General features: G+C 40.5%; 1 protein-coding gene across 1 annotated transcript in view; it reads right to left on the bottom strand.

The window, feature by feature from the left end:
• Positions 1 to 661: 661 nt before the first annotated feature.
• UST (uronyl 2-sulfotransferase) overlaps positions 662 to 10,566 on the bottom strand; it is a 152,020-nt gene continuing 142,115 nt past the window's right edge. Inside the window, exon 8 of the mRNA XM_038131414.1 lies at positions 662 to 4,742. Within this exon, the coding sequence (XP_037987342.1) occupies positions 4,459 to 4,742 (284 nt within the window). The 3' untranslated portion in view covers positions 662 to 4,458. The remainder of the gene's footprint in view (positions 4,743 to 10,566) is intronic.

The following is a 10,566-nucleotide window of genomic DNA, read 5'->3' as shown; positions in this document are numbered from 1 at the left end:
TACATCCTAGATTTGACATTCACTGCATGCTGCAGCTTGGCATACAACGCCATTTCCAGACAAACCAAAGAAAACTTATGACTGCTTCTCAGCTGTGAGACATCAGGAGTTGATTTATGCTGGTTGGAATTTAACTTTCAACCTTCAAACCAAGATCCCTTCCCATCCACTTTAAATATTCTGCAGTGAAGTTTTTTACCCTCCAGTGGCCATTTCTCACGGAGTTGCCTTTTGGCACCTTCCTGCCATACCTGTGGGTACTTAAGCAGAGCCTAATGTTGCAAACCCTCCCTTGGGACAGATCCTGCAAAAGGTGTTCTGGTGATTCCACTGCCAGGAGAAAGGCACTTCCAAGGCTTGGCAACACCCTTGTTCTTCCCATGGAATCTGTGTGTGGAGGTCTATGTGTAGCAACACTCAGTTCTTTACTCTGGTCTTGGCTCGTGCAAGCAGACTGATCAACAATGTTTTATGTGTTAGTTGAACTCCTTGCAAAAAAGGCCGAGCCCTTAAAAATAAAACAGAAGGAATGCTGTGGTACTGTATTACAGTATTTTAGCTCTCAAAAATGTTGCTGTGTTGTTTTAGGCTAATGTTCTAACATCACAGATGTTCCCTTTCTTAAAATGGAGGGAATGATCGGGGCACCATTACTCTTAGCTGGGAATTTATTATCAGGTCTTTATTTTTTAAAAGAATGTAGAATTTTATTCTTTGGCAGACAATGTTTTTTCATTTGATAAGAGGATGAAAGTTGGCATGCAGTGTGGTTTCCTTTGCTAGTCAAAAAACATACCTGTGCATTCAATTTAATTGTATCACATACTGATAGGAGGAAAAATTCCATGGCTTGAATTCACAGATGTATTCTCCAACATCTAAATTTCGTGGCTTTGCTTGTGTGTTTATGCTACAATGTACCATTTTGCATCCTAACACTCAGATGATTCATCAAAGATCCACGATAAAAGAACTGCAAAGAAACTGGAATGCTTTAAATACACCATCAGGTTCATGTACTTTCAGTTCTGCCAAGCTACTTCTCTACATTCAAGTGGAGAACATTTGAGACACCTGGGACTTAGCCCTGCATCACCAACAAAATTCATGTGGAAGAGAAGTAAATTGAACAGAAACAAAAAACGGCACAATTTGTCATTGTCACTTGAAACTTAAGACTAAAATTTATTTTTTTTTCCAGAATGCTGCATTTTAACAACAGTTGATTCTGTCTTTAGTGTGAAAGCACTGATACTTCACCTACATTGTAACATCACTCTGACTACTGAAGCTTTTATGCCTGGCCATCAAACACCGTATCTTGCAAAAATGCAGTGTATGGAGACTAAGTTGTTTCTCCCCTCGATAAAACTTCTACTTAGCTGCCATAGAACACTGGACAATGTACTTGTATGTATTGACCACACACCTCAGGTGAGTAAAACAATTCAGACCTCAGCTCACACCTCCAGATAGCTTGGGAGATGGAATAACCCAGGAGCAACCTGCTCCAGGCTTACTGCTCAAGTATTCAGAGGATGCCCTATGCCGTACCCAGCCCTGCTCTGCTGGGTGCAACTCCAGCATCCGACCCACAGCCACTGTACCCAGGCAGGAAAACTAGTGTAAGCAAGAGGACTATGGTGCAGGAAGAAATGTGCAAGTTTTATTTTTAAACATCATTGGATTGAAAAATAAAGAATCATATGGCTTATTGGTATTTCAGGAGATAGTAGTGAATAAGTTAAAGAAGATTTCATTCCAAAACATATGTTGCTTCATTTATAGCTAAGCTAATGTAGACATATATTTTCTTATTTTGGTAAGTGTTGAACAGCCACCTTTTCCCCCACACAAAGATCTCAAAGTTGGCATTTTCTACAAAGTTGTTGCGGACTAAAGGCTTACAAATAGTGATTTTTTTTTTTGGAATAAGAAATATTCATCAGACCCAAATATAACTATTTAAATCAACTTCTTCCTGAGCAACTTAGAATTTGGAATGTGCTGAAAAGTTTCAATAAATAAGTCAAAGATTTACCAGCTTATAACATACCTTTTAAAAGTTAAGCAAAATCTATTTGATGACAGAGAAATAGGCCATAGGACCAGGAATATTAGATGCTATGTGCCAGATAAATTTAAGAACTACCATTTGAGGAGAGGCCAGGTTGATTGTTACGAAAATACAACAATATTAAAACCTAGCAAGTAAATCACAAAGCAGCTTCTGTATTTAGATTATAAGTAGTGATGGCTGAAGATACCATTAAATAAACAAACAGATAGAAACAGACTTTACTGAAAGCGGCAGTGAACTCTCAGGAAGGGTGAATGTGTTAAGTGACTATATTCTGTTAAAACATTGGCAGAAAAAGGATTCAAACAGAATTTCAGAAACATGAGAATACTAGTTCTTTCCAAAATATAACAGCTCCACAGTGTGTAAACTAATCATTACTCTTTCAATGTAATTTCATAGAAACCACTTAAAATATACAATGCAGCAGATTCATATTTTAGCTAGTATGTTAGTTACTATCTGTGCCATTTTCAGCTTTCTTTAATGTGCTCCCCCACAGTAGTGCATTGCTACCACCAACCTGGGATGTTAATAATGAGAACAGAATCTTCTTCCTAGTATTTTCTGTAAGTTAGCATCTTGTCTTAACTCTCCTTTATTCTCTGTGTATAGGTAAAGACTGAAGATTGACCATAATTTCTATTGGCTCTCAGCAGGCTCATGGAAGAGGAAACCCTTGAAAAGCCCATTTGAGCTGATCCTGAGTTTATATGCTTCATCCATCACAAAATAACTTTTGCTTGATGTAGCAAAGTAAAGTATGATAACAGCTTGCAGATAACAGCTGTGGAATAGGAACCAAAAATTTTCTGGTACATGTTTAAGAAAGGATGTGAGATAGAGATGGATTGTCCTCATCCTGGCAAGCAGTTGCGACATCTTGTACCTGCTTCTTTCCTGTGCTCTGGGGACAGGAATTTATTGCTCTTATTCTCTGTTAGTCCAGCTTTCTCTGGCAACGACGGTGCATAAGAGGCCAAGGCCTCATCAAAACCCCAAACTATCCCCTATTCTGCTGTGTAGCAGAAGGCCAAAGAGCTCTGCCCAGGGCTGCCTGTGGGTCTGTCACTTCTGCACCTCCAGGGCTGGCAGGCTGGCCAACAGCCAGCACACCCACACATCACAGGGAATCCCACTCCAGGGACCCCCACCTGAAAAAAAACAGCACCTCACCTAGTGGTGCTACTCCTCTTTCACCAGCTTCCATCAATCTTTTCTAGTGTTGGCAGATAATATTTGTAGTGATTAACTAGGGCAGATTTCACAGTGACTCTCTTAACAACCTGTCACTGAATCAGCTTTGGTTTCAGAGAGTGCATCTTCTTGTATTTGTTTGATGATCCTGAACTATTTCAACTAGAGAAGCTGTGTATGCTCATATTGTTAATTTTCCTTCTAGCCACACTAAAAGCAGGAGTTTGGTGTTGGTGCTGGTGGGGAAGCTGCATTCAGATTCAGATGTGAACAATTAAATTCTGCAGTTGCAGAAACACAGGTCGTGCTTAATAGGAGCTCCAGATCACCTGAGCTTTTTAATGAGTAGCTTTTTCTGCATGTCTTTGGATTTGTGACCCAAAAGAATAATAAAAATCTAAAAATACCATTCTTGAACATAAACCCCACATGTTACACCTTTTCCTTTAGAGTCTGATAGAAACATACTCAACAGCTGACATTTAAATTTGTTGTTGCCATTCACTGACCTGATATTGTGTCCCACTCTATGAACTAGAAGGTTTTACCAAAAATATCTGGTTCCTGTAGCTTGCCTTACACTCACTAGTACTGATTTGGCAGAACAGCAGCCCCGCTCCTCTGGCACAGGTAATTCCAGGAGCAGTTACCTAGCTTCTTTCTGAACTTGGTATCCTTGGATTGGAAGACAAAGCAATGGCTCTGACCATACCACTGGGATACCAGTGTGCTTTGGACAGAAAGAGGCACTCTTCCCAAACGGCTCACTGCCTGTAGTTCATGCCACAGTGTTATGCCATGAAGTTTTTCTGGTCACAGAGAGAGATGAGATTCTGTAAGATCTGCTTTTCAAGAATGCTTAATCTATTCTTTTGTATTTTGCAGTTCACGAAGGACTACTGTGTATTCCAAAAGTTATTTTGTGACAGATGGCAGGTCCTTCTCTCTTGAACTATGCTGTAGCAAGGACGCTATAGAGCCAACACTGTATAATGAATCAAACCTGCAAAATCAGGTATCTCCCAATGGCTCCAGCATGTGGGAATGATCTCTTCTGTTCCATTTCAAATCCGCTGCGCATTAACTCAGTTCCTTAAGGAATCACTTTTAATAATAATTAAAAAAAAATCTTAAGAAAGCTGGAGGGGTCACCAGAAGAGAAAGGATAGCTCTTCCATCCATCACCTTTTATAGATATCCTCTAGCCACTTTTCATCATCTTCTTCCTCATCATTTATTGGTTCTTCTGTTTCCAGGGGAGAAGGAATGAAGAACTCAGGTCTGGGACTTGGTTTCCTGGTATGAGACTTCAGTCCAAACTTGCGCTTTAGCAGGTGGAATTGTTCTTTGACATAGTAATAAAACTCATATTCATATCTCATGCGTTGGTAGAGGATCTGTATTGCTTCTGGAGAGGGGACGGTCTTTTTCACTGTCACAGTCAGATTGCCAAGCTTCCTATGTTCTGTAAAGAAAGAACAACAAGCAACATGGTGGGCACTGATTAGTGAGGCTGGACGTAAACTTTTCAACTTAAACATTAAGGCATGGTCCTGCTACATTACTGATAAAAATGAGTTGAAGTTGTCTCTAACAACGGATTTACTTTTAACAAGCTATGAAAAAATACAGATGTTTGAAGTCAGACTTGCATGTTTAAATGTGGCTAGTTCACACAGTGTCTGCAGTCACCAAAGATCCTAATTGTCAATGGTTACCTGAAAATGCAAACCATGTCATATGAACTATGAGCATGAGCTACACGTAGAGAAACCCACAATCTGGCCTAGCTTTGGAAATTTGACATCAGGCACGCCACCAAGCTTAACTAATCAATTATTTCCTATGAGGCATATGGTGACTTGTCTCTGTTGTGCTTTATTATAGTTCAAGTCTAAACAGATACTTGTCAACCTGAATTCATCTCAGGGGTAGCACCGAAGGACTGTTGGCATTACCATGACACCTTAGGATCAAACTGTGCCTGTTAACTTTCTCAACCTGTTATACCTGTTAATGGAACTAGACTCATCTTCCTGTCATGCCCTGGAAGATTTCACTACTTTTTTGTTCATCCTGACACTTTTGCTTTGGTAAACTGAAATGCAAACCTTTTATTGTTGATAAGGAATTAGAGTTACTAACAAAACCACTGAATTGTCTCTTTGCCTTCTCTCCCAATAAATGAGTTTATCACTGGAGATGAATGTATTTAAATGAGGTGTAAAGCAAAATCTGAAGGCAATAATTTTGCTCTTTTCTAGATGGCAATTGCCTGCCAGAGCATCCTAAGTATTTTCATCCTAAATATATAACATGGGACCCCATTCTCATTGTAACAGCAGTTCAGGTCACAAGTATTCAAAAGGGTCAGGCCATGAAGGACGGCAAAGGAAAAGCTTACATGGAGGAAGCAGACAACAAAGAACATTAAATGTTTCCAGCTGGGTTCCAGTGGCAGCAACCACCCTCACTTCCAGAGGGAGTCCCTGAATCAAAATGTGATTTTACCATGGGCAGAGTTTTGCTCATGTGAGCAGAACAAATGGAGGTCTTCTAAAGCACCTGCCAGCAAAGCTTAACAAATCCTTAACATCTCTGCAGAGAAACAGATTTTCACAATTGCTTACACATAAAGCTAAGGGATGCAGTCTGGCTCCTAGCAGGAAAAGTAAGGTATTCTTAGGATCTCACAAGCTATATGTTTATCCAAGAGAAAAATCAAGAACGGCTTTTTAGGGAAGAGAGGAACTGTATACAAAGACAAACCCTTTTATCCCAAGAGGTAATAAAATACTAGTAAGTCCATCTAGCACACACAACAGCAATGATCTTTAGACAAAAAGTTGGTACAAGATTTTAAATCTTGAAAAGTACAACAGATTGGCAGAGCACGCCATTGAACATGAACTGCTTTCTTTAAATTTTGAAAGATTATATAGTTTAAGATATCCACACTTGTAAAAAAATTCAATTTTCACTGGGTGATTACACATTTTCCTCCTTCAGAGTAAAAGAATTAGAGAAAAACAAATCAGAACATTTTAATAATACTACATGAGACAAGTGCTACTGGGGTGGACATCCTTCTAATCACTGGACTTCATTGTGTCACACCCAACTGGTGCAGAAAAACAAATTTATATCTGAAATAGTTTTGATTATCATCTGCAGCAGAGTAATTTGAAACGCAGGAAGGATGATACAAAGAGAAGATATGTTGACTAGTTTTCCCAAAGCAACACTGTTCTAAACCACAAAAAAATTATTTAAAGCATTTAAAACTATCTAAAGCAAATTCTATTTTGCATCTATACTTTTAATTCCTTCCCTAAAGAAAGAATGGTTTTTATCAGTTGGTAACTAATAAAACATACTACTGTGTAATTAAATGGAACTTTTACACCAAACTTCGTAGTTTACACTGAAATCATTCTCTACTCATATATATAAGTAATTAAACAACTGAGTACACAGAGTCCTCTATTCTTTAATTACAGTGATGTAAGGTGAAATATGCTCTATATTTACTGACTGTTTATCAATTTGCTTAGTTTTATTTAGACAGTCATGAAATTATTAAAATATACAAAAAAAGCAGGAAGAGAGATGCAATTTTTAACATGCTATAAAATATCTCATCTTGTTAAATTTTTAGTCAAGTTGTTCAAATTACCTTCAAATTACCATTAATGTGTATGAGATGACTACATTCCAGAAAAGCCAATTTACTCAGTCTGTCCTCGGGTGAGAAAACTTCCTTATGATTATTGAGCACTTCAAGACACTCCTCTTTATTGTGCTTAACTGATAGCTCCTGCCAGCTTTGCAGTCTGGTTTTCTTTACAAATTCAGCAGCAAATATACACTACTAAATATTGCATTTATTAGCTTAAGCCTTTATACTGCCTGCCAACTTTGTTTTTATTTTACGTAAGTTATTTCTGCTACAGAACACTCTGTTTAGCTCACTGGAAAAAGCTCTTTACTTATATGGTCCCTCCAGGACTGTAAGTGGGGAAAGCCACTTTCACAGCTCCAGCTCCCTTCGGTGGCTGCTCTACCAGCAGAGAGAGGCACTTGTGCCTAGCCCAGGAGCACTGCCAGCGAGGACAAGGTGAAAAGCACGAGACTGTTCTCTTCAGGGGACAGTCTGTGGGGGCAGGAGCAGCCAAAGGCAATGTCCTACTGGTGTGCCAGGCAGGGAGCAGCCCAGTGCTCCGTGCCACCCTGGCAGCACAATACACTCCTCCTCTGAATTTGCTGTTGCAGTGGCACAGGAGTTTCTGGGTGAGCACAATTCTCTGCTCTGTTCACACACCCATGACTACAGAAGCACACATTTGAACAGAGAGAAACAGCCACACTCTGGAAGGCTGCAGGGGCTGTGTAAATTTTCTGGCTCCTGTTTGTTCGCCTTGCAGCACAATCATCAGAAGTGCAGAGCACAAAGAGCTGTGAGGTGTGGGCTCTTGGATGGTGCGAGCTGGGCCTGTGCCTGGCTGCAAGCTCAGCCTTTTGATAAAACAAGTGAACTCTGCTATTTTTTTGTACCTGAACTTTATTTAGACTATGTTTTAATCTTAAATACTCTTAAAAGGCTCTCTCATACAAATATGGATGAAATCACAAACTGCCCCTTGAAGTCACCTCAAGTACCTATTCTCATCATAGAAGTAAAATGGAAAATTAGGTAGATCTGGCTTAAAGCCAAAATACCAATCTGCATATGCTACATAAACCACGCTGCCCCACCAAAGGACCCCCATTTTATGACCTTTGAGACAGCTAACCAGATGGAGGGCAACAAACTATACCATTTACTTCTTAGGGTTGTTTTTTAAAAAATATGTTTGCTTTGGCATTATTTTAAATTACTAGAAGAATGTACTATACAGTAATGCACCTCCCAGGGCAGGCTGCTCATACCTTAAATTAAGACTAAACTGGTATGCAGATAGGAATGAAGAAAATTAAATTCTTTTGGGTTACCACTTGACCACTTGATGAGTGTTTACTGTTACTTTCCACACTCTCACTTTTTTTTTTTTAAACTAAGAAATGGACATTACTCACTGCAGCAATCCAAACCATAGGGAAAAGTGAGTTTTATAACTTGTGGCTCCAAAAACCCTGAATTGCCATATTTAGACAAAATAATCCTAAAGGCATTCTCCACCTCAGAAGAAACGTTCAGAACTATGTGCTCTCCAGTGTCCTGCTGTTTTAGGGGGTGCCACACAGAGGGTGCCACGCAGAGGCTGCTCCTCAGAGCTGCTCCTGGATGAAGGCACAGGGAGCCAGTGCCCCTGGGGACCCTTGAGGAGAGGTGAGGCAGGCTGGAGGTGGCACAGGGTGGCTGGGGGCCAGCAGAGCTGTGGGCTCGCCGGGCTCACACCCGCAGTGGAAGAACGGCACGGCGAGCTGCGCTGCTGCCATGGCTGTGAGAACACCACGGCTGTCGCAGACACAGCAAACTCATTTCCTGCAACGGGCAGGGAGGCCCCGTGTCTCAATTGCATGCAGCTGAGCTACAGCACATACCTACTTCTCCAGAGTTTTAAATGGAAAGAAATGTATGTCACTGTGGTTAGATGTGACGTGTTAAGGAGCGAGGCTCTCTGCTTGATCTGCCTCTCATTGCTGCGGTGCCAGCCAGGGCTCTGATGGCTATGCTAGAAATGATCTCCCCCAGAATGTTCAACTGCAGCTTAACAAAACGTTTTCTGGCACAATTGATTTGCTTCACAAGCTTGAAATTTTTAGCCTGGCACTTGAAGGATATCTAGAAAAGGACAGTTCAGGAAGAATGGATGAGACACCAATGTGCTGGGCTTGCATGTTTTTCCCATGGCCACTGGGCTACTGCTGCTCAGGAGTCTCAGCCCAGGGCAGGTCCCTGGATCCAAGCTGGAGGAGGGATGGTGGGCTGCAGCCACACTCTGTGAGGCAGCACCTTGATTAGGCTCACGTTTGTTAATGGAAAGCAGGGATGGTGGAGAAAATCTAACAGAGACACTGACCAGGCAGAAATATATTAAAAATCAAAACTGATGTTTTGAAGTAGCAATTTGTCCCACAGTATCTACCAACTTCATCTGAAATACCATGAATCCCAGTTACTACCCTCTTGACCACTGGTTTACTCTCAGTTATTCACACTGACAAAATATGGTGTAAGTTTTAACAACACACAGATAAAGACTGGACCCCCATGTGCATACTGGTGACAGTTATGCCAGCCTCACAGCAATGCTTGCTTGGTTTTAGCACTTCTGTCCTGAATTATTGTGGTGCTTTGCTGACACAGAACAACTCCTAACTCCAGAGCATTAGGAGAACTCTCGCTCACTAGCACACAGCCATTTCCTATCTCCTAAAGGTCAGGTATGGATCTCTCTGAAAGAGCAGCTCTCCAGAGGTCATGGAAACTCCCAGAACTTCAGGGATCTGCAATCCTAGGCAATGGAACATCCTATTATTTATCAAACAGGATCTTGGGAGCAAATACCCCAGCCTGTAATTGGCCCAGACACTGTAAAATGATGGAACTAGGTGAGACAGAATGTTTTCTTCTTCCTTACCACTACAACTAATAAAGAAACTGGAGGAAAGAACAGTCTCCCTGTTAACCTCATATAATTTCATTATTTATATTAACATAGAAAAAAAATGCAGGAAGCTCTGATAAATGCAAGGTGGCACAGAAAAATGGAGGAATGCCAAAACAGAGATTATCCAGGAAGAGTTCAAAGAGATAATCTAAAAAAACACATAATCAAACAATTACTGATGTTCAAGGATGTAAACACTAAGGAGGCATGATATAAAACCACAGCAAGGAAGAAAAAGAAAAAAAAAAGTGAGTAATGAGTGATAAATATAAGGAGTACCTTGGGCTGATAAGCACATAAATCTCAAACATCTTACACTATACAAATAACATATATTTAGAAAATATTGCAGAGGTCAGCACTGCACTGGTTTGGCTGTCAACTGGACGGTGCAACAGCAATATGAATTCAACAGTGCTCTTACATAGCTTGAGCTGTTAAAGGCATTACATCACTATCATGAAACACTTGCCATACAACACACTCAGCAATGCTAATACATAGCTTTCTCCAGCTACTACTCTCTGAAGTCTCTTCTCCAACCACTAAGTTTTATAAAGAAATCTCTAAACTCTCCTCCTGGAAATGTCACAGTGCTATGCCTTTGCTCCTACCAGTTCAGAGCTGTGAATCCAACAACATGGATTTCCAGCTGCGTGGGACACTTCAGCCAAC

Source organism: Motacilla alba, chromosome 3, assembly GCF_015832195.1.
Source record: "Motacilla alba alba isolate MOTALB_02 chromosome 3, Motacilla_alba_V1.0_pri, whole genome shotgun sequence".
In the NCBI taxonomy this organism is placed as follows: Eukaryota; Metazoa; Chordata; class Aves; order Passeriformes; family Motacillidae; genus Motacilla; species Motacilla alba.
This window is presented reverse-complemented; position numbering and strand designations above follow the sequence as displayed.